This window comes from Aplysia californica, unplaced genomic scaffold, assembly GCF_000002075.1.
Source record: "Aplysia californica isolate F4 #8 unplaced genomic scaffold, AplCal3.0 scaffold00466, whole genome shotgun sequence".
Lineage (NCBI taxonomy): Eukaryota > Metazoa > Mollusca > Gastropoda > Aplysiida > Aplysiidae > Aplysia > Aplysia californica.
Genome location: NW_004797736.1, coordinates 591,327 through 617,430, shown reverse-complemented (window position 1 = coordinate 617,430; position 26,104 = coordinate 591,327). Strand labels below are relative to the sequence as shown.

Sequence of the window (26,104 nt, the reverse complement as noted above, 5' to 3'; positions counted from 1 at the left end):
ATGCACGCACACACACACACACACACACACATGCACGCACACACACTCACTCACACATGCATGCACGCGCACACACACACACACAACACACACAAACATTCACACACACCCTCATCCATATACTCTTACCCTCACCCACACACACGACCACGCATCACACACAAACACCAAGAGCTTTACAGCATTTACAACACAATTAGGGCAACAAGTGGGGGGTCATTTAAGTGCTGAAAATTAGCGAAGCTACAAAAGAACAACAAACGAAACAACAACAACAACAAAAAAAGGAGAGACAAGGACGACAGATGTTTTAGTAGAGGTTTTACGGCGCTCGCAACTGCATAAGGTCATATGAGCGCCAGAAGATTAGAGGGGTTACAAGAGAGTAACAAACATTTTAAAAAAGGAGGAGAGACAAGGACGATAGATGTTTGGTAGCAAAGAAGGAGCCAACCACCCCAGAGGAGCACCCGCCAACCACCCACTCACCATGACTACGGCGATTCCGATGGCGACACCAGCCACAATCACCAGCTTGCTCTCAATCCACTCGTAGAATTGGCTCTGGCAGGGCTGAAACCGACAAACATGATAGGGTTACAGTTGAGTTTCTGTTCAGGTCACACAACTGCCGAAGATTAGAAGTGTTACCAGAGAGTAACAAACACACAAAAGAAGGAGGGGAGAGATAGAGAAGATAAATATTTTATAGGGAAGAAGGAGCAAACCACACCAGAGCACCCGCCAACCACCCACTCAGTTGAGAATCAGTCAGAGTTTTACGGCACTTGCAACACAATTAGGTCCTAGAAGTGCCGAAGATTATCGCTATTTTACAAGACAGTCATAACAATAAACACAAAAAGGAGGAGAGAAAAGGACAATAGATATTTGATAGGATAGGGGTTTTTTAGTTTTAGTGAGAGTTTTACGGCACTTGCAACACAATTAGGTCATAATACAAGTGCTGAAGATTAGATTATGTGTTACAAGAGAGTAGCATACATAAGAAAGGAGGACAGATAAGGAAAATAGATGTTTGATAGGAAAGAAACAGCAAACCACATCAGAGCTCCCGCCAACCACCCACTCTGAAAATTTTCTCGCTAATTTTACCTCTTAAACCAGGCGACCCTGACCTCCTTCAATCGCAAATATTTTGACTTCTACTGAACACAGATGGACATTTTTTTCACCAAAACATGAACAGGCTTTAAGATGATACCAATAACTCCATTTACCCACAAATTGACGAGCGCCTGATTGCACACCACGAGCGCCCGATTGCACACCACGTTGTGACACAAATAGATCATGTAAGTGCAGAAGATTAGGAGGTTTGACTAAAGAGTCAACTACAAAGAAAAGAAATCTTTTAACTTTTTAATTTTAATGACACTTGCAACACAAAAAGATCTCAAGTAAGTGCGGAAGATTAGGAGGTTTTACTAAAAGGTCAACTATCAACTACAAAGAAAAATCTTTTGACTTTTTAATTTTAGTACAAGTCTTCACAGCACTTGCAACACAAATAGGTCACACAAGTGCCGAGGATTAGAGGTGTTACCGGAGAGATACAAAGAAAAGAAGGAGGAGGAGAGATAAAGTGGAAAGATTCTAAGATATTTGATCAGAAAGAAGGAGCAAATCAGGCCGGATCACACTCCAACCACCCAGTCTAGAGGCTAACAAGTTTCTAGTAGGGGATAACAATTTACTCGTAACTAGTAAGCCCTGAGATAAAAGTAACTTTATAATATACAGAATACAGTTTTCAAAAATGAAAAAAAAAAAAATTTTATTTAAAAAATACATATATATATATAAATGTGTATATTATACATGAAACACTTGCCAAAACTGAAAGTAAAATATCATCATGCTCATTTTATCCTCTCAATCGTACACTTTACACAGATCAGCCAAATACATACATCCCCCATTGATTTTGCATGCACCATTATTGATCAATATAATAGATTATACCAAATGGAAACATATTGATCAATATACTATATTATACCAAAAGGAAACATATTCATGATTGGGGATGTATTTTGTTACACACACACAAGAAAAATTGCTTTAATTTTTTTTTCAATTTTTAAATAAAATAAAATAAATACATAAACAAATGAATGAATGAATGAACCAATCAATCAATCAATCAATCAATCAATCAATCAACAAACAAAATAAACAAATAAATAATTAAATAAATAAACAAACAAAAAAATTAATAAATAAAAGCCCGAAGAATGAAAATAAGGGATAGTCTACCTCTCATTAAAAATGAAAATCAAAGTCGGTGTAGAGACAAAGTCTAGAAGTTTTAGTTTCGTTTTAGTGAAAGCTTCACGGCACTTGCAACACAAATAGACCATAAATTCTAAGTGCCAAAGATCAGAGGTGTTACTAGAAGAGAGTAACAACTTAAAACAAAGAAAAGATGAAGGGAGGGAAAAGGCAAGAGGTATTGACTGGAAAGAAAGGGCAAACCAAAGCGCCGACAAACACCCATAAACTTGGGTCTTTTAGTTTCAGAAAGAGTTTGACGGCACTTGCAACACAGAAAGGTCGTATATGTGCCGAAGATTAGATGTGTTACAAGCGAGTAACAAACACAAAAAAAGAAGGAAGAGAGATCAGGACGGCAGATGTTTGATTGGAAAGAAGGAGCAAACCACACCAAAGCGCCCGCCAATCACCCATAAAGTTGGCCAAGAAAAGGTCTAGAAGTCATAGAGGTATACGAATACGTCGTTCAGTCGCATGCGAACAGTGTGGTCCTCAGCGACTCCCAAGTGAGACACGCCGTATCAGGCTGGCCAGCTGTTTTTAGTTTTAGTAGAGGTTTTACGGCGCTCGCAACTGCATAAGGTCATATGAGCGCCAAAGGGTGGATGTCAACAGAGAAGTCCTTACAGGGAATCAGACTTACTCTGCTCACCTCTCTAGCTTCAACAGCACAAAGTCTGCTTCGACTATCAAGGTACCCCAGAAATAGCGGGTCACTAGAGAGAGACAAACATACAAAAGAAGTAGAGGAAAAATGATGATAGTAAGGATTAGAAAAGAAAAAGCAGCCGTTCTCTTTTGTAGATCAGGCACAGTTATGAGCGTGACATTGTTGAATCAGCTCAAATACAATTCTACTGTGCAGAAGAACGAGAAATGTCCCCCTTTGGGAATGGCCTAAAGACACTTCAGTCAGTGGCACCGACACAGGGGGGGGGGGCCAAACAGTCTTCTTCTCAGCTACTCCCAGGAGAGACACGCTGTGTCAGGCTGGCCAGCTGTTGCCACACCCAACCGCAGGCACACAAAATTAAACCATGAGAAGAACATTTATGGAACAGCAGGAGGGGGATGATACAGAGGGGAACAGGTAGCAAGGGAGACAATGAGAGAGGGCATGCTCAATAAGAGAAAAAAAAACCCAAAAATATTGAAATGGTGAAGAAGGCGAGAGAAAAAGAAGTCTCTCTCTCTCTCTCTCTCTCTCAGAACCAAGCCTGTGCCCTCAACAAAACGCAGCAAAAAAGTAAAATAGCATGCGAACGAAACGTTTTAGAAAAACAATAAACAGCACGAGAAAGAGAGAGACAAAAAAAACCCAAAGACATCAGACATCAAGTGGACGTCAAAACGAGAGATAATCGAGAGGGGAACACATTGAGAGACTACAAGTAAGACGGTTTGGACACGTTACGAGAATGGACCAATGGGGCGACATAACCCAGCCTCAAAGGCCTACGACATGCGATTCGATGGCTTCGAGGCAAAAAGAAGACAGAGGAAAAAGATGAGATGGACGGAGTCCACGAGACCTTTCAAGTAAGGACTGTTACGATCCAAACAGCAACACACCTGGCCCAGGTCCAAAAACTGGATCTCTCCTCAAAACCTTGCGGTATAACAGGACAGAAAAAGTAAACGTGAGTAACGTGGGGTTCATCCGGATAGCGATAGGTGATATGTTTATCCCTATCCGTACGCCCTGGGGTCACTTTGTACCCCCGGGGTTGTATTCTTCACATTTTAGAATACTTCTAGTACGAAGATCTCTTTGAAACTTTCAGTATTCCTCAAAAACTCATTTTGACAGACTGCTGTGCAGAGCGTACGAATCGGATTAACAAGAAAATTTCCTCTTTGGAAAGTGGTGGCACAGAATTCCCCACGCCGTATGGACACGATAGTAAAACACGACGTACAAATAGGGTTAAAGACCCTCTTGGAAAATACATCTAGGTGGGTCCTATGAAAATGTAAGTCTCTTAAATATTTGTTTTAGTGGGGTTTTCAACGCTCGCAACTGCATAAAATCATATGAGCTCCAACGGGTGGATGACAACAGAGAAGTCCAAACGGGGAATCAGGCTTACTCTGCTCATCTCTCTAGCCTCAACAGCACAAAGTCTGCTTCGACTATCAAGGCACCTCGGAAATAGCAGTTCTCAAGACAGTGACAAACATACAAAAGAAGTAGAGGAAAAATGACGACAGTAAGGACGAGGAAAGAAAAAGCAGCAAAAGTAAAAGTAAGCTGAGGTTCATCCGGGTAGCGACAGGTGATATGTTCAAAGCCCCACTTGGGAATACATCTAGGTGGGTCCTACGAAAATGTTAGCCTCTTAATTCTTTAAACCCGAAGTTTTTTCCACCGTTTCCCAGAGCTTTTTCTACAGTCACCTAAACCTGGTGCATTATGTCTCATTACAACCACCCCAAAAGTTTGCCTCCAACTTCTAAATGGCGAAAACAAAAGCTTCGTCATTACTAAAAACTTGGTTCAGAAATAGTTGAGAAACACAAGCAAAAACTAGCACTGAATGAAACAAAACAGTTGTCACTCGTACTGGACGCTCCCAGCATCCAAAGGGGAACAGGGGTATTACCGCCGGACGCTCCCAGCATCCAAAGGGGAACAAGGTATTACCGCCGGACGCTCCCACAGTCCAAAGGGGAACAGGGGTATTACCGTCGGACGCTCCCAGCATCCAAAGGGGAACAAGGTATTACCGCCGGACGCTCCCACAGTCCAAAGGGGTTTGACTCTTTATCTCCAAGGGGGGTAAACCCGCTACACCGAGGCCCTTTTTCGGTGCTAAATATAAAAATGACAAAAACGTCATTAAAAGGGTCATTAAATCGAAACTAGCAAACCTATTTCAATAGTTCTTCATCTAATGAATGAACTTCCAGTATCAGAGACCTGTTTTCGGCAATAGCCGAAAAGCAATTTGATGTCGAAGTCATCGTAAACGATTGTGCCCGAGCCGCTGTCAACAGTGGTTCTGACCGTGAGCCGCTGTGAGCGGCTTGATGGAGATAGAATTTAAAAGTTAAAGGAGGAAAAAGTGGGTGCTGACTGTGAACAGAAAGACAAGCCCTGCTCTACACAGCCCCACAACAGTGCATTGTTTCTCTTCACAGCCCCACAACAGTGCATTGTTTCTCTTCACAGCCCCACAACAGTGCATTGTTTTTCTTCACAGCCCCACAACAGTGCATTGTTTCTCTTCACAGCCCCACAACAGTGCATTGTTTCTCTTCACAGCCCCACAGCAGTGCATTGTTTCTCTTCCCACTCACACAACAGTGCATTGTTTTGCTTAGGGTGAAGTGCCCCACACAGTGACCACAAGTGCTCTCAGCAAAGAGGAGGGTGTGTTCAAATTAGACAACTGCACGTCACTTAACCCTATCTGTATGCCATGGGGTTATTTTGTACCCCCCGGGGTTATATTCTTCACATTTTAGAATACTTCTAGTACGAAGACCTCTTCGAAACTTTCAGTATTTCTCAAAAAATCATTTTGACAGACTGCCATGTAAAGTGTGCGGATCGGATTAATTAGTAAATTTCCTCTTTGGAAAGTGGTGGCACAGAGTTCCCCACGTGGTATGGATACGATAGTAAAACGCGACGTACGGATAGGGTTAAGTGGTGGCACAGAGTTCCCCACGTTGTATGGATACGATAGTAAAACACGACATACGGATAGGGTTAAGTGGTGGCACAGAGTTCCCCACGTCGTATGGATACGATAGTAAAACAAGACGTACGGATAGGGTTAAGTGGTGGCACAGAGTTCCCCACGTTGTATGGATACGATAGTAAAACACGACATACGGATAGGGTTAAGTGGTGGCACAGAGTTCCCCACGTTGTATGGATACGATAGTAAAACACGACGTACGGAGAGGGTTAATGACATTGTAGAATGTCCGGGTCCCATTGGTTTTTCCTCTTCCTTATACGACGGGAGTGTTGTGAAATGACACAGACTGTGGGGGTCTCAACTGTTTTCCTTCCTTATATTATCCTAGAAGTGTAGTAACATACACGAGGAGTTTCAACTGTTTTCCTTCCTTATACGAAGGGAACGTAGTCAAGTGACGTGGACTTTAGAGCCTCAACTGTTTTCCTTCCTTATACGAAGGGAACGTAGTCAAGTGACGTGGACTTTAGAGCCTCAACTGTTTTCCTTCCTTATACGAAGGGAGCGTAGTCAAGTGACACAGACTTGAGAGTCCTCATTGTTTCTCTTCCTTATATGCTGGGAGCGTACTGACATAGGACTATTCGATTCTTAATTGTTTGTCTTCCTAAACACTTTGCCATCATATTTTGGGAAAGGGAAAATTCAAGGAAACTAGGTGGTAATCATAGCTAATCAGCGAGATGAGACTGCAAAGTGTTAAACACAGAAAGGGAGGGGGGGGGGGGGGGGGGGTTGAGAGCTTAGTCACACAGACTGTTGGGGTCTGATAGTTTTTCTTCCTGATATTCTGGGAGCCGAACCGAAAACAAATTTGTTTAAAATCAGAAATCAGGGGTGTTAAGATCGTAATTTCGTAAAATTAAAAAAAACCATTGTTGACACCGATTCCCCCAATGTCATAATGAGCGGACAGTCCTCACACCTGTTCATTTCACCCTTTGTCTACACACCTGTTCATTTCACCCTTTGTCTACACAACTGTACATTTCACCCTTTCTCTACATAGCCAAAGAGCTGCACACCTTGCTTCTGTAAACACGCTACACAGCTAAACATTCCACTTGGCCCTACACACTACACAGCTACATGGCTGCTTTCTTTTCCTTTGAAATGTTAGACGTTTATACACCCACACTGACACACATTAGGCCATTCAGGAGGCGAGCTCCTACCCTGCCTGTCAGGGTCAACCCGGACAGAGAGGGCTATGACGTCCTAGCAGAAAGACTACAATTTGCCAAACAGACAGGAAAAATTTTCCCGACTTCGCCGATCTCGGCCAGCCGGAAAACTGGCGACCCTGCAGAGACTGTGGGCACGCATGCCCGGGTTCCCCAGAGCGGTACACGGATTCCCCACAACAGAGGTGCGGTACACAGGTCACACAGACGCGTGGACACACCCGGGTTCAAACCCAGACCAGAGGTGCGGTACATGGGTCACACAGATGCGTGGACACACCCGGGTTCAAACCCAGACCAGAGGTGCGGTACATGAGTCACACAGACGCGGACATTCCCGGATTCCCCAGACCAGAGCGGTACACGGGTCACACAAACAGTGGACACGCCCGGATTCCCCAGACTAGAGCGGTACACGGGTCACACAGACCAGTGCTGTGCACGGGTCACACATTTACCTTCAAGACGTCGTCCTGGTGGCAGGTCTCAGGGGGGTCTTCGGGGAGGTAGTCGACCCCACCGTCCCTCCAGCCGCAGCACTGGAACTGAAAGCGGAAGAGAGCAACAAGTCCACTATTTAGTACGCGACAACTGCACCGCGATAAGCAAGCGGTGGTTAGTTTACCTTGCGATAATTATCGGGGTCGCAGGTACCGGGGATATCCTCGACCACCTTGTAGTCCTCGTTGCCCAGCGTCGCTCCGCAGCAGCCGAACTGAAAGCAAAGCAATGGCCACAAGCTAGAAGCTGGGTTGTTGGGAGTGGTGGGGTTGTGGCTCACAGGGAAATGGAGAGGAGGGGGGGGGGGGTTAGATTTAAGAGGGGGTGGGGGTGGATTGGATTTTAAGGGGGTGGGGGTAGATTAAAGGGGAGGTAGGGGGTTGGATTTTAAGAGGGTGGGGGTGGATTTAAAGGGGGGGGGAGGGGTAATGGGATGGGACGGGAGGGAGGGAGGGAAATAAGACAATCTTCTTTTTAATGTAGGCGTTTTTCCTCCAGAGTCAGAATGGTGTGACCTGCCTCTAAATACAACAGTCTTTCACTTCACAACCAGGGTTTCCCAAAGCTTAATGGAAAAAAACCAAAAAAAACATTTTGAGGAACGCCACCTTTACAAAAAAGACACTTACTCCATATCAGTTTATCAATTTTCTTACAGGAAAAACAATTGTTATTCTCAGCATATTTTCTGTTTAACGACATATCATTCTACTAACCGTCTCTATGGTAACAAGAAAAACAGTTATTAATCTAAGCATATTTTCTGTTTAACGCAATACCAATCTATTAACTGTCTCTTTGATAACTGGAAAAAGTTTTGTTATTCTAAGCATTTGCTTTCTGTTAAACGAATTTCCTGTTTATTAACTCTCTCTTTGGTCCCAAGAAAAACAGTTATAATTCTAAGCATTTACCTTCTGTTTAACTCCATACTAGTTTTGAGTCTATCAACTATCTTTTAGTTTGTAAATTAACCTTAAGCAACTCAGTAATTTTTCAGGTCTTTTCGCGGACAACCCAAGTGGCATCCTTGACTACTACTGACTGAAGATGTAACAGGTTAGGGAGAAGGAAAAAAAAATCCCAGCATTTTACCACTTAACCCAGCAGCTTTCGAGTGGTTCTTCGTATTAATGTAGTGAACAAAACAAAACAATCAGAGCCTACACCAAAACAAGCGACAACTACACGGACACGTACTGGCTCACTTCGTTCTGTCAGCGACAGCCTGGGAAGAAAGTGCCTCTTAGTGGACAGAAAAAAAAAAAAGGTAGCTCACGGAAGAAACAAACAACAAACGAGCAGCGGCAGTATCCATCAAACTATCTTTAAAATTAAAAAGGAAAAAATTACAGAAATGAGAGAGGGAAAAAAAATATATATATAGACTACTACGATTTTTCTTTCCGCGTAAAAGAAGAACAGCAGTTGAGTTATAATATTACAGAGAAAGCTAGTGGGGCTAGAGAAGTCGTTTTTGTGCCACGTTGGAGCACTGAAAGAAAACTCTCACACTTCAATTTATAGCCACACACTCAAAAAAAAAAACTACTTAAAAAAATATTTAAAATACAAAGCTTAAAAAAAAAAAAAAAAAAAGCTTTTCAATATAATTGTATTTTTCCAGTCCCAGTAGTTTATGTATGAATATAATGGATATATGTATATATATATACGTGTCTTGGTAGCGCGATATATTTTGAGCAACACATTTTGGGGGTGGTCATTACGAAATTCACACTCTTATCAGCAAGTGAAAGAATTCTGACATCGTCAGCAAACAGTTAAAATGTACAAAGCCCAAAAACTTTCACCATTTTTCAATTGCGGTATCATAACCTGGGCTATTGATTGCATGGGATTAGAAAATATTTAGTCCAAATTCAAATTCTACAAGTTGAAGAAAAACAAACAAACAAAAAACGCCAGAAAGACACATTATGAAGGCACAACTGTTAAAAGAATGAAACATAGTTTTCTCTCTCTCTCTCTCTCCCTGACAATTGTTGCTTTCTGGGCTCAACAGATTCAGCGCCGCAGGGCTGCTCAGAGTGGCTGTTATCTATTGCTCAGTTTTCTTAGCATCACTTTCCTCTCGTCTTTTTCCCTCACTACTAACATTTTAACTCTATTCTGTCCCCATGGTTTTATGCACCCCACATAATTAAGCAAAATTTGATCTTTTTTTGCATAATTTCAGATTATTTTCCTTTATCATTCTTTGTTAAAATTAACAGAATCGCAATATTTCACATTTTGAGCTCAGTTAGCATAATTTCAGAATTTTTCTTGCATAAATAAAACGACGGGGACAGTCTATTTTCTGGTTTCATTGCAGAGTATTTTGTATTCTGAACGTTTCTAAATGCCACACGCAGGGTTTTATCAAATTTAGATATTTTTCTTTATTAACTTTTTGTGAGACCAGCCGTGAGGTCACGAAGCGGTCACAAATTATTTGCATCCAGAGTCAAAATGATCTGCGGGATGAATCAGTTAAACATCTGAACAGATTGCGGCTGACATTTTGTTGTAGACACGCCCTCCACTGACATTAATTGTTTGTTTCGTTGTAGATCTGAAATGGTACGGGTTGAACACTATTATCAACACTATTAGGTTATTTAAGGGGCCGGACCTCCTAGTTTAACGTCTGTCTCCGACAGGACCGAGCCAAGTGGGAAGTTCCTTTCCCAAGGACACAACGTCGGACCGAGCTGAGGCTCAAACCCCCGAACCCGCAATCTCACGAATACCAGTCTGGTAGCCTAACCACTAGACCACCGACACCACAACCTCACGATTACGAGTCTGGCAGCCTAACCACTAGACCACCGACGCCGCTGTAGATCTGGACCTCAGTATATGGTCAACAGACACAATAGATAACACCATTCATCTGAGAGAGAGAAACCGCTTTCTTCAAGCAGATAATTTTGTGAGTAAAAAAAAATTGGAAACTGAATAAGCGTGGTTGTTCTTCAAGTAGAAAATTTCGCCAGAAAAATATTTCAAAACTGAAGAAACGTGGTTGTTCCGCAATGGTGAGAATAAATTTGTAAAGCAAAAATCCCAGCACACTCATTTATAACAGCAGCAGTAAGATAGGGTCGCTCAGGCTTGCCAACTTTTGAAAAAACCCAATCAGGAGACGCCTACATAAAAACATTGTACTACGTAAGAAATTCCGGACTGTCAAAGAAATTCCTGACAGTTGGCAATTTAAAGTCTGGGACAGCTGGCAAGCCTGGGATCGCTTTTACAAAGTGCAATTATGATAAAAATGTACAAATAGATAAAACAAAGTGTCTTCTGGTACTTTAGGTACATTACGCTTACTTCTGGCAGCCATACATGAAGCACAAGGCATCATTTGCCCCAAGTTGTCAATACCCTGTTTGTTTTTTTGTTTTAGTAGAGGTTTTACGGCGCTCGCAACTGCAGAAGGTCATATGAGCGCCATGTCTACACCCGTAAATCTTCCCAGACTACAGCTCTGTCAGAAACAAACCATTCATTAACAGTATAACTGTTTATCCATATATCTATATCCTTTACCCTTGATATAACTCACAAGTTATTTGTTTGTCTTTTTCAAGCCACTTTCAACATAGTTTAGGTATGTTCAGAGTATGTCACTATCCTTATAACTTCTGTGTTTGATGCAGTTGATTCCACACCTCCCTCTAAGCTTGATATTTCATTTACCGTCAGCACGTGCAGCCATTATACGTACGTATGTATATAATGATATCTAAGAGCAAGCAACAAGCCACTACCGTCAGCTCACAACCTGGCTGTCTATTTCTCTCTTCTACGTGTTGGAAAACAAACCTGCCAGACGTGCAACATCAACGCAGACGTGCGCGTGTACCTTCTGTAACTATTCAGGAGAGAGAGAGAGAGAGAGAGAGAGAGAGAGAGAGAGAGAGAGGGGGAAAAAAGGAAAAAAGAAAGAGAAAGAGAAAGTGAGAAAGATCATTATAATATCCTCATTATTAAGCCAAGTATATATCCCATTAGATTATAAAGCAGAAATTCCTCGTAAATTGGAAACAATAAAGGCTGCAGAAGAATCACTTTGCTGCTGGACCAACGGTGGCCATCTAAGACAATCAATTTTAGTAGAAAAAGTCAAGTGGCGATGAGCACACAGGAAAAAAAGACGGTTGAAGGGGAAGTCAAGAAGTATGGCTTTCCTCCACCTAACTTGTGATGAGAAGCAAACTTTAGAAAAAAAGGTAACAGATCAAACAAACAGCCAAGTAGGAACTCTGAAGGCACAGAGGCGTTAAGGATGGTTACTTGATTTTTCTAATTCCATCTCTCAGTTTTCTTGGTTTTAGTGAAAGTTTTACAGCACTTGCAAACACAAATAGGTTATTTATTATAATAAGTGCCGGAGATTAGAGGTGTTACTTAATTAAAGAGAAACGATCAAAGGAAAGAGGAAGGAGCGATAGGGACGATAGATAGATGTTTGATAAGACAAGAGGAACAAATCGCAGACCAGAGCACCTGCCAACCACCCACAATCCAATCCATCTCTCAAACTCGTTCGAAAAGATCAAATCAGAGCACCTGCCAACCACCCACAATCCCATCTCTCAAACTTGCCGAACTTATGACCATGCAAAACAAGACTCAATCGCCGTGTGGCAATGCCATTCTGTAAGTGGGTCCTCAAAGTCCACACAGTATTTTGTGTTAATTACTTAATACTGAGTTTTGTAAGAAGCAACTTTTGTAGATGTAAAACGTACCAAACTAAAAAAAATTAACGCACACCCTTTAAAGGATGAAAATAAAAATATAATTATCACTAGTAACTTTCAGTTGAACTTCCGGTGAAAGCATTCGTAATCTTATTTCAACTAGCTTTGAGACTTTTACTTTTTCAATTCCCATTCATCCACTAACATGCAAACATTTCTTGCTCATGCCATGCGACCGACCAAAAAAAAAAGAAAGAAAAAGAATCTAGATTCGAGGATAATGCACAGCAGTAACAATAATTATATGTGTCCCCACGTGGTGGAATCAGGCGCTCGTCAATTTTTGGGCATGTGGAGTTATTGGTATCATCTTAAAGTTTGTTCATTTGTCTTGCTTTCGATGAAAAAACTATCCATTTACCTTGAATACAAGTCGAGATATTTACGATTAAAGGAGGAGGGGGTCGCCTGGTCTCAGAGGTAAAATTAGCGGGAAAATGGCCGCCAAATTTTTGTTATTTCCTTAGCTTGAGAGTCCGTGGAAACAGCAAATTGACAATTTTTCATGCCTTTAATTGACGTTCTTCAGTACAATCCACACAGAAATGTGTTCTTTAACAGACATGAAAGGTGTTGAACCCAAAAATAAAAATTCAGTAAAAATTCCCAAACCTGCGTAAAAATGCCAGTTTCTTGACTGTCATTATTTTGACGAGCTCCTGATTTCACCGCGCTGCCTCACATACATTTACAAGTTCTCGCTACACCATCAGCTGGCAAACAGGCGTACTCCGCTTACATTCATGCTATTCCTTTCCCCCGGTGATGAAGCGATATCGCACGCACGTACACGTAACTCATAAACTCACTCCGTACCGAGTGAGCTCGACAAACCAAGTACCCACGCCTTTAGCAAGACATTCGGTACCTTTTAAAAAAAAAAAAAGAAAAGACAAAAGTAGTATTGATGATCGTCTTCGTTTAGTTCATTTTGGAAATAGTTTGAAAGGGGAAATAAAAGAGTGGATGGAGGAGAAATTTCTCTTCTTGGAATTCAAGACAATATAAACGGGGTGCATTTCCACTTTCCAATTTTTTTTTTTTTTAAGTTTTTATATAGATTTGACGATTTCTGTGAAAAATGGAAGATTCGACTAGCACTTTTCCCGTTACCCTTCATTCTATGCACATCAAAAGTTTCCAACCATAATAGAAAGCATTAAGCTATAGCAACATTTATGTTATACCTGGGAAGAGCCGTTCACGGGTCATTGAGACGAATTGCTCAGCCAAAATAACACTGTAACTTCAGTTTGCAATTGCAGGAATTTTGTTTTTAAAAACATCCATGCATATTTTGAAAGACATTAAAAAAAGCTGAAGCCCCTCTTCTGAGAAAATGTAAAAAAAAAAAACCAAACACCCCCCCCAAAAAAAAACAACAACAACATTTCCTTAAAAACGATCTCAGAGAAAAACGAAGCTTTCATAACAGCAAAAATCGTGTTAAAATAAAAAAAATCAACAATTATTTAGATTCAAACAAACCAAAATGCATAGAAGTTAAATCACATTAAAACAAATTGCACGTGCAAAATTTTGGTTGTTGTCTGTACCAATTAAAAACATCTGATGATCTGATGGGAACAAAAATGTAATTACCAAAAAAAAAAAAAAAAAGTTGGTTTGTTTCAGTAGTGGTACTGTACTGGCATGGGGGACAGAAAAGGGGAGGGCGGTGGTGGCAAACAGTAAAACAAAAGTCACATACGGCAAAACATTAGTAGTGCATGGTGAACAGTGATGGGGTGGGGGGGGGGTGGGGAGAAGAAAGCAAGCGAATCAGTCAACTACTGGGAAGAGCATTAAAAAAAACAACAAAAAAAAACAAAAAACGAAAGAACGAAAGAAAAGACGGGGCGCTGCACCTAAGGCCGCAGACAGAGCATTCCTCTCTCGGGCAATCCTGCAGAATGAGGTCAACATCAACAAACACCTGCCTGGAAAAAAGGGGGGGGGGGGAACGTCAGTGACAAAACAGCTGTTCTACCGAACGGCCATGGCATATATGTTGCTTGCTGATGGGGGGGGGGGTATCTGCAGTCAGTTCATCTCCCATCCATATTTAATAATAATAATATAATGATATATAGCATTTGTATAGCACAAATCCCCGCTCAACAGCAAGCTTTATGCGCTTCACAATCTATACTATTACCCCAGCAGACCTGAGAGCATTCTTAAACAAACTCAGCTTCCTGGGAAGCATACAGTGCAAGCAGCCATTTATAGGCGCTAAAACACTAACAAACTGACAAGATCTTTCGCTGTCTATGGTCGGGTACCCATTCCCACCTGGGTGAAGTGAGAAAAATTCGTGTAAAGTGTCTTTTCCAAGGACACAACGTCGGGCCCGCGGCTCGAACCCCCGACCCCGCAACCTCACGATTACGAGTCCGGTAGCCTAACCACTAGGCCACCGACCATATTTCTATGGTGCTATGCTCTAGATCTATACATACAACTGGTTTCTTGAAAAAACATTTCAACATGCACGCTGAAACAAAATAATATGAATAAATAAAAGAACCCCAAAAACCTGTTTTCTAAATGATCCCAGAAGACGCAAAGATCAGCCTATAATATTTTTCTTTTATACTATATAGCGTGCATGCCGACTCCTGATTTTTTATGAGGATTTGCAGGTCAACCCCCAACAATACTTTAGAATTTAAATAAAACGCCAACCCCCCCCCCAAAAAAAACATTTTTCAAAGTAAAAACTGCCCTCTATTTCTTCCAGTCACACAGATCGAGTATAACACCATCATCATTTGATTCCTTGTCACATGAACAGAGAGGCATGGGAAACACGATTCCAACCTCCGGGGCTCCATTATCACAACAGTGCCTGGCCACCATCGCAGGTGCAGTAGCTAGGCACTTCGCCTTTATACACAGGAGATCATCAGTTCCATTCCCAAGTGGCGGGGGGGGGGGGGGGGGGGGGAGGAGAATTTCCATTGAGAATCTTACGGGTTGGCCCCCACAGCCACAGTTGATGCCTGGCGTCTAAATGATCGAAACTGTGTCAGTGAGGGCTTGTATATAATAATATATAAAAACCCAAATTGATTTTTTTTAATCAACTCCCCCCCCCCCCCCAAAGTTCCACTTTGTGCTGCAAAGGACAAATCGAGACCTTCTTGTCCTATCTCCATTTGTAATAACAGTGAAAACAGTTCAAAACAAAGAGTGAGATTAGGTAGAAGTTACACTTTCACTATTTAAACACCATGAGTCAGAGTGGCATGGATATTGAGCCCCAAAACCCCTCTGTTCCTGGAGAAACAACCTGCCAGTGCATGAGGAAAAGGGACATATAGGGTAATTAAATAAAATAAGAACAGTTTAGCACGCACATAGCAAAATCAGCACGACACCAAAATCTTTCCACTATACGTACGAAATTCACGATGTTTGTGTTATGAATACATAAAAATATATGTGTGTGTATTAGAACAAAAGTTGTGGACGAGAAAATTTGTTTGCTCTGTGTGCGTGTTTTGTGAGGTACGTGCCAGACTGTATACACATATATATATATTATACATCACATATATATATATTATACATCACATATATATATATTATACATATATCACAGAGTTAACTTTTAATACCAAGCAATTTCCTCACAGCAGGGCTGCAGTGATTTGACTCATGAGGAACCTTTATTTTACAACTACATGATGCAGGTTTAAGTACACAAGAAGCAGCTGTTAAGACTTTACTCTCTTCACATGAGTCATGCATGGTAAGTGAATCACATCGTCAGCCATTCTCAAAAGGTTGGACACAAACTGTTGCCAAAATAACAAAATTTTTCATTTGGCCTGCTCAGTGTAAAAAAGACTCCACGTCATACGTCACTTTTGAAAACCGCAACGTCATGCGTCACTTTTCAAAATGGCGTATGGCTGTGTCATTTATCAAGCACTCAATATAGTTGTTTCTTGTGCTGCTCTGACTTTATTAATCTTCTATAAAATAAAGTGGAGTGGAACCTGCTCTTACAGTCAGCCATCGTATAAGACAATCACCGGGTACAAACCATCACCTCCCATTTCCTCCCTCGCCTACTTTTACATTGTCACATTACACAATTACATTGTGTAAGACGGCTGTCTATCTGAGACAGCTACCTCTATCTGAGACAGCCACCTCTATCTAAGACATCTACCTTTATCTTAGACTGTCGCCTCTATCTTAGACTGTCGCCTCTATCTACGACAGCCACCTCTATCTACGACAGCCACCTCTATCTATCTAAGACATCTACCTCTATCTTAGACTGTTGCCTCTATCTACGACTGTCACCTCTATCTACGACAGTCACCTCTATCTAAGACTGTCACCTCTATCTAAGACTGTCACCTCTATCTACGACAGCCACCTCTATCTACGACGGCCACTTTTCTCCCCCACAGTGGGAAGCAATAATAGTTCCGACTGGAGCAGTCACGATACATCAGTGCAACGTGCACCTCTTCATTAAAAAAAAAAAACCCAACAGACTTCAAATGAACTTTTTGTTTCTGTTGCATTCCAAAGATAGAAGCAAAAGAAAAGGGGCATTACAAAGTCGCCTTTTGAGAATGGCTTATTAAATATTAAAATGATACAACTGTTACCCGGTATCCCCAATATTTATTAGTTAAAATATAAAATACGTACGATATAATGGCAGCTTGGCCACCAATTGTCATCATAATGTCATAATAATATATGCATAAGAAACCATGAGTAAATGACAAACAATGGCAGAGTGGAATTAAAGGAGTCCTGACTCAACTCAACTGACACATTTCTCACTATAAAGGGCCAGACACATCTATTCTCACATTACAAGATTCATCAACAATTGGTCGCTTTTAAGCACAAGGGGGCTATCCCGAAAAATGCTGTTTTGAGAAAATCGAAGGTAAAGTTTTTGCCCCTTGTTCCGTTTCTTTAAGAGACAAGGAGAGTTTTCTCTATAACCAAACAAATATACACACCACTGAAAACAAACTTCTTCTCTCAGTAAGTTAGCCCGCTAGTCCTTAAAAGCAACCAATTTAAAATATAACTACGGAGAATCAACAAATGATCAGTTGACACACACTCCAAACCATTCTCCATGCCAATATTCGGTTCAAATGAAAGCAAGTTATGCTCAATATGCTCCCACACAGGCTTGTGTTCACACATTCTTCATTCTTCACGTCACACATTCTGTCTCTTGTGTTATTCATTCCCCCCCCCCCCTCATGCTTTTCTTAACACAACCACTTTTTCACTGGTACTTTATTATTAAAAATTCAGTCCAACTTACTGGAACTTCCACCTGTCTAAGACAACTTACTGTATCTTTCACCTGTCTAAGACAACCTACTCTATCTTCCACCTGTCAAAGACAACTTACTCTATCTTCCACCTGTCTAAGACAATCACCTGTACAAGCTACTACTTCCTACTTTACAGCTCTCCCTCCTCCCCCCCCCCCTCTTCCCCGCCTACATTTTTTCCAACAGTATTATTTATCATTAGAATGGCATCCTCCAAAACAACCACGTGGTCTAGACTAAGACAACCACTTATCTCCTCCACAATATAGATCACCATCAAGGGCAATAATTTCTACTGTCTTTTAAATTAAACAAAGCAACCCAAAAAGCAACGGGGGGCCTACGTACAGAACACACGAGAACTTACGTAAGTCTGGATCGAGTCCATGAAGGTCTGAGACTTTTCGTCCTTGTAGTAGTTCTCAACGCCATCCTTGAGCATGTCCGCTGTCATGTCCTTGAACTGTAGAGGATATATAAAGAAGTGTGAGGCGTGCTGACAAAATGAGTTACTTCTCACAATCCAAGAATGGAGATATCGGCCGAAAATCGACACTGGGGTCAGATTTACAGATTTTCAATTGACCCCATTTTCTTCAGGTCTACCGTGTCTTTAATTCTTCCACACCTACAAATTGTACAAACTCCACCTATACAGTTGATGTATCAATTTTCATAAGGCTGAAATCCGAGAAGTAATTCATTTTGTCAGCCCACCTCACAATCATTAGAAATCAAATGACGACGGAAACACTCCGTCTCTCCACAAAGTTCAGGATCGGCAACTTGTAGAGCAGTGTCAAAGCAGCATCGGCAGCCAACCAGGAAACCATCCCCCCCCCCTTTCTTTTCTCGTCTCGTAGCATGTTCAAATCTCTTGTCATCAGCGTAATAAATAACAGTAATAAATAAAGCTACCATTAAATTCACTAAATAAAGACTTGCACTTACAGATTGAACATTAAAAAATTAGACAATTTTAAGCAGTAAAATTTCCGTACCAACCACTTTTCTGTTCATTTAGTATAAGAAAATTAAACAACCAGCTCATAACAAAGCAGTTTCAACAGTTACAAATCTTGTACGACAAACTGTCCTCTAGTAAGTGTTCACCACTTTTAACTGTAAGTTTTGTAAGAGTTTTACGGCACTTGGGCAGACAAGAAACAAGACTCCACGACACTGTCGTTGCGGAGGTCAAGCTGCAATACTTACCGAGGACTTTGCCACAGCTGCCCAGATTCCAAATCCAAGCAAAGTAGCAAAAATGACGAAGAGGAACATGAAGAACTGGAGAGAGAGAAAAAAAAAAAAGGAATTACTTATTTTGTTGACAGGGGACACTGATTATCTTTTTAATACACATACATAATATACATGCACACACACACACACACACACACACACACACACACACACACACACACACACACACAAACACACATGCACAAACACACACACACATACACACACTTATTAAAGAGTCAAAATTGTTCAACATGATTCCCCATTTTCTAGAACAATTTAGTGGCTGGTCTTATAAAAATTAATAAATAATAATAAATTACACATATTTGTCTCAGAAGGGCACTTTGTTTTACAATGGCAAACATACATACATAAATACATACTTATAAATACGTACATACGTAAATACATACATGCATAAATACATACATAAATACACACTAGACTCTATTACACAAATACAGAACAGTTTACAAACAATGCCACTGTCGGTCGCCACTGTGCAGCGCCCTGTAATTTGAGCTAGGGTTGTCGTGTCTTGCTCAAGGACACACTCCAGTGACCACCCATCTGATCCCCATGTCACCGACACTTGCTTGACATTGCTTGAGTCAAAACTCACTACTCACTTAGCCAATGGAGCCCCCTTAAGACTGTTAGAGGGATGGATGTCTAGGACAGTACAGTTATATAAAGTACTTGTAATGAAACTGAAAATGCAAGGGAGGAAGTGGGACGAGGTGGTTTGTAAGGGTGGATGTCTCAGACATGATGCAGCCATTAGTCATCAACACAGTTCGATTTTAAGTGTCATTCATTCATTCATCCAGTGCCAGATCTGCGACAGACATTGGCGATCATGGTTCTCTATTCATTCCTTTGCTCGGATGCTCTTAATAAAGCCATATTTCCCTGATGTTTCCCCATTACAAATTCGTTTAGGTTCCCTTTATGGTTGCTCTGGGCCTACCCCTTCCTCGTTTGCCTTCAATTTTGCCAGTGAGAGCTAGATGTTCAATCAAGACTTTTATGTCTATTTAGGTGCCCCAAAAACTGCATTTGTCATTTCCTGATTGTTTTTAAGAGTGAGCGTCCCACGTGGGCTTCATCAAGCACTACCTCATTTGACTTCTTTTCCTTCCACGATTTAAGTGTATTATAGAAAAATGAGAGACTCTCAGGTTCGTTAAATAACACTATATCAAGACCCAACCTGGGACATCCAGTGTTACAACATCAGACTACAGTACGTAACAACAAACAAAAACACATCAAGTGGGACAGACCACGATCTTCCGCCTACGAACAGAACATATACAGCTCAACTTCCACCTGAACAGAATAAACCCGAAACTTCCCCCAATGTGTCCCTTGTGTGACTAAGCATATGAGACTGTGGATCATCACCTGTTCCACTGCACAGCCCTAAATGACATCAGAGCTACCCTTCTCCCTCCCAGACCTAACTTCGATAACACACTCTACGGAACATTACAGCAACTGCAGCAAACCTGCACTTATCACTACATGGCATTGGAGAGAAGGGCGAGAGCCCAGCTGTTGCTGCATCGATAACAACAACAACAACAACAACAGGGTTGACGACTATATCAAGACCCAACCTGGGACATCCAGTGTTACAACATCAGACTACAGTACGCAGTAACAAACAAAAACACATCAAGTGGGACTGGTCATGGTGAAGTGTGTGTGTGATAAAAAAAAGTCTACCAAAGTCCAGATTGTTAAGTCAAGGACAGTCCCGGGAAATCCAGGGGAGTTGATAAGTCTATAAATAATTCCTATGATCAATTCAAAATGCATGAGATAATAGGTAGGTAATAGAGATAGCATTTGTGCAGCGCAAATTCCCACTCAATAGCAAGATGTACGCACTTTACAATCCATACATTGACTTGACTGACATTATACACATGATTACAAAAACCCCAGCAGACCTGACAGATGATTCTAAACCAATCTCAACTTCCGGGGAACTATAGAGTGCAAGCTGTCATGTTATAAGCGCTAAAACATCAACATACTGACAAGATCTTTCGTTGTCTATGGCCAGGTACCCATGGCCAATCCCACCTGGGGTGAGTAAAGTGAGGAAAATTCGTGTAAAATGTCTTTCCCAAAGACACAACGTCGGGCCTGAAGCTCCAATCCCAGAAACTACAACCTCACAATGACGAGTCCGGTAGCCTAACCAGTAGTCAAAAATAAAAGACATGACACTTTCTTCTTCTTCTTCTTCCTCGTTCTCCATGACAGCAGCTAGACAGTCAGTCCGATGTTTCGCATTAACTGTGCAGTCCGCTTCAAATCTGAGAGACAGCCGTAGAGCTTTCTCTCAAGGAGAGCCACATTCTTCCACGTCTGTGTACGAAGGGTGAAATGCTGAAGGACATGGTTGGCATCTTCTTAGTTGTGTCCACATTCACAGATCGATGACTCTCCCACTTTTAATTTCTGTGTGCATATATATGGTGTTTGAGACATGAAACAAAACCCCCGACTCACCAAAGCAAGCATGCATTGGCTCTCTCTGATGGCTCCGCAGCAGCCCAGGAAGCCGATGAGCATGATGAGGAAGCCAATGGCCATGAGAACGTAGGCTAACGTGTAGAACATGTCAATCTTCGAGGACTCATGCATGAATTCTGCCGCTCCCTCATCTACCCTCAGCCAGATTCCCACACCTAAGATGGCGCAGCCTAACAACTGAGGAAAAGAAACAATCAAAGAATTTCATTTTAGTAAGTTTAACGAACAGCATTTGCAGCACAACAAGGTCATATACATAAGTGTCAAAGATTAGAAGTGTTACAAGAGAGTAACAAACACAAAACAAAAAGAGGCAAAAACAGAGGACGAATCTAGATGTTAATGAAAAAGAACGAGCAAACCGCAAAAGAGCTCCTACCAACCACTCATGTGTCCATTGAACTAGACTGTGTTGAGTATTTGAAGCATTATATACACACAAGAGAAGAAACACATTGACATGTAGCAATAATGAATAATGGCCGTTATTAAGAGATTAAAACCCTATCCGTACGTCGCGTTTTTACTATCGTATCCATATGACATGAGGAACTCTGAGCCACCACTTTCCAAAGAGAAAGTTTACTAGTTAATCCGATCTGTACACATAGGGTTTTTAAGTAAGCACAGAAGAAGGACCTACCAGCAGTGCCCTCCAACAACCAGCTTGAACTACGTTCATATCACAGTAAAAAGAAGGAGCATTATCAATTATGTAAAATTTACTTTCGAATGTTAGCGCTACTTGAGGATTTTTCACTAGTAATGAATCTAATGAGCCTTTTGTACTGTAAAAGTGTTAAAATTTGTTAATCTGTGTCTCACAATAGACCTTCTTCTCAGCCTGAACTGTTTTCCCCCCATGATATAATCTGATGTCTTCCAGTTTTATGTTTGGTATTATGGGTATCATTTCACTTTCACTACCGTCTCACTCCCACATATTTAATTTTTTTGGGTGGCAGCACCCTTAGAGCTCACGGAATGTCCATCCTACAGGCCACTCGCCTTGCCGCAGACAGACCCCTCTGTGTGTCTCCCCGCGACACCCACCAGTACAAGTGGAAGAAATAAGTTTTTAAGTAAGTAAACTTTTTCTTGCTCATTTCTATCCCCATTTTAAACTAATATCAACTATTCCTCGCAAAGACATCGGACTTGTGTCCCTTCAGACCTCAGACTCATTTTCAGCGTTACATTGATCAAAATTGGGGTAATCCTTACCATTTACGGTCCCTACAAGTTTGTTTTATATTTTGCCACGATGAACACCCGAGACTTCTCGATGAACGCCAGATTGGTGCATGACCTCCTTTCCATGTTTCATTTTCTTTTTTGTCTCATTACAATTATAATAATTTAATTAGTAAAATATCAATTGTAATGTAATTACTGTGATAGGACTTTCCTTAATTTATGGCGCTGTGCACCAGGATGACAAGTGGAAAATTACATTGTTTTGTTAGTTTTGTAAAGTGATTTACGGCGCTCGCAACTGCATAAGTCATATGAGCGTGCGGGACACACCTAATATCTTTCAGTTGGTAGGAAATTTGGAATTTTGCCCGGGGGGCGGCCGAAGCCTACTCTTATCGATTTTAGACCACCAAGGGATCTTTAACGTGCTCAACTTGCGCACGGACACTCTGAGATTTTTCGCCCTTGTCCGAGAAGGCTAGGTGTAGATCTTTCCTACCAGAATATCAGGGGTGTGGCAGAAAGACAGCAGTAAGGAGGAGCCAAGGAGTAGCAGTAGAAAGGCTGCAGAAAGAGTCAGGAGCCCAGAGGAGGGGCAAACGAGGTGAGGGGGTGGGGGCGGAAAGTGGAAATGAAAGCAGACAACAGAACATTGCTAGAGAGCAGGAAAGGAGGTGACAGGAGACAATTTTAGAGAAGAAAATTGTTAGGTCGCTTCCCGGATTCGAACCCGGGACCTTCGAATGAGAGGCTAACACCTTAACTTCTAGGCCACGAGAGCCCCAATTACATTGTTTAACGCGTCCTATGGATTTTTGCCATGCAACTATCTCCACATGAATTTTTTTTCTTTAAGTAAGAGTTTTAAGGTGCTCTCAACTGCATCATAAGGTCATATGAGTGCGCGGGACACCCTCCTAATTAGGACCGGCATCGTACCTTTTCCTGTCTTTTCGCCTGGTGTGTTTCATGTCTGTTCGCGTCTTTTCGCATTTTAGTGAAAAGTGGAAAATTAAGTTGTTAAACTGGTCTTGTGGATTTTTGCCATGCTGCATGCAACTCTCTCCATGTGTATTTTATTTTTAGGTGTGTTTTACAGCGCTCACAACTGCATAAATGGTCATGTGAGCCCGCGAGACACATTACAAACATTTTCAGTTAGAAATTATTTTTTATTTTGCCCATTCCCTTCACCATATCCACTTGAAAAAAGAACGAAGCAGGTGAAGCACAACTCTAGCAAGCAAACCAATCAGTGGACTATCTGCATTTTTATAGGTTACCAAAAGTTGCATAGGAAACAGGGGTCACGTACTTTGAGCATGATTAAGAGGGGGTGTAAGTTGTAAGCTTGTTTCGTCGCAAGGCGACTGAAATTGGTGAAGTTACCGGACTCTACTCTAAAAGTCCCCTCCCAAATAGGTACCGTTATCTTTTCGTGTTTTTCACGTCTTTCCGTGTCTTTTCATCATGTATTTTTGTATTTTCGCATCTTTTCATATTTTAGAATGACCGCTTTTTGGTACACGCAGTGTGAGCGGTTTGATGTGCAGTGTGAGTAATTTGGGGTGAAGGCATCGCCACAGTTATTTCCATGCTTTGGACCTATTGCCAATAATATTCTATTAATTGCCACAGAATCACGCTGTGGCAACTACAACTACTATGCTTGTTAATTGCGAGAGTGAACAGGGAGCTCTTACGTTGATGATTAGGCCCTAGAATTTAACATCATCTAGACCTACCATTTCCGCTTTCGTATCCCAGTGTGGTGGTCCTAGTCTAATCTCTGCCTGACAAGGAAAGCTTTCTAGAGCAGGCATTCAAATCTAACGACAAATTTGACAAAGCTTATTTTGCTAAATTTAAAGATGAAAACTTTGTTGCCTTTACTTTATAAATTATAAAGTAAAAAAATCATCTGAAACAGTTGAGAAGGCGAACTTAAAGGGTGAGGCAAAAAGCCACAAAGACTTTCTGTACAGTAGAGTTGACTTATCTGCACACATTATAGACAGCCCAAATATTGAGGCAACAAAATCAACAAAACATCAGCAGCATACAACAGCAACAAAAGCCACTAGATTCTAGGGGCAACAACAGCAACATCGAGAAAAGAGCTGTGACTGTCTGCGTTTGTTAGTTTGGTGCGTGTATGTGTGTGTGTGTGTATGTGTGTGTGTTTGTGTGCGTGTTCACGCACGCGTAAGGCCACCAAGCGGTGTGCATTTGGGTGTGTGAGTGTGAGTGTGTGTATGCGTATTTGTATGAGTATGTGTGTGAGAGAGGGTGTGTCAGTGCATGTGTGTGTGTTTGTTTTTCTTTTTTCTTTTTAACTTCTTTGTTGTCACAGACTTAGATCTAGATCTAGATCTAGATTCTAGTCTGCTGCAATTAACGCAGCATTAATTTTCACAGTCACTCAGTCGCAATTTTAACGCCCCTCGGCTGACTTTTTTTTAAAATCTGGGGGGTTACAGAGAGGGATGCCATCTGTTTTCTCCCCATAATTTAAACATTCTTGGCCTAGAACTAAGAAGCAGAGATTAGAATAAACCAAGATTCTAGATTCTAATCTAGATCTAGATCTAGATTCTAGATGTAGATCTAGATTTCATAAAGATGTTTTGCAGACTGCAATGTATGATCTCTAGCCCTAGCCAAGATGTAGATCGGCCTACAGCCAGAATACAGGCATATCTATTTTACTTGAAGATCCATTTACATCTAATTCAAATAAACAACGCCTCATTAAAAGTAAAAGGCCGATAATCCTACGGGCCTGGCCTATTTGTATGGTAACGGTAATAAAAAAAAACTAATAAAAATTATAAATAGGATAGGGGCCTAGCCTGAAAGATCAAAATTAAAATAAAACTGAAACACGAAACTAAAATCGTGCAATCCTCATCGCTTATCACAGTCCTGTTTCCATTTTAGCAGTTTACGGTTAGGTAGAGATCTATTCAATACGGACAACTTTTGAAGTTCACTTACCCAAAATATGAAGTTGAAGGCGAACATAAGATACTTGATGCATGTGTAGCAGCTCCCGAGCGCCATTTTCCTTTCACTTGTTGTTGGCAGTGCTCTAAACAAGAATCAACAACTGGCTTCAGAACTGTTATACTTCGTGAAAATGCCTTGCACTAACCAGTTTCAAGTACAGCAAAGCAGTGGAAAAGACACAAAACTTGATATTAATCCACACTGATACAAATCTCAACTCTGTGGAAGCGTTTCAACAACTAGCGACACCACAATACGACACAAGTGCTGCAGAGAGGAAGTAGGAAGTAGCGAAGCGATAA

General features: G+C 41.3%; 1 protein-coding gene across 2 annotated transcripts; it reads right to left on the bottom strand.

Annotated features, from left to right (window-relative positions):
• Nucleotides 1-489: 489 nt before the first annotated feature.
• On the bottom strand, nt 490-26,104 carry LOC101856833 (CD9 antigen; the record flags this gene model as incomplete). 2 transcript variants are annotated; one of them, XM_013086421.2, is given in 6 exon segments in its annotated part: nt 490-573; nt 7,818-7,907; nt 18,166-18,261; nt 19,014-19,088; nt 21,573-21,773; nt 25,791-26,104. In XM_013086421.2, coding segments are annotated over 6 exon segments (612 nt in total), but the record flags the coding sequence as incomplete, so codon positions are not given.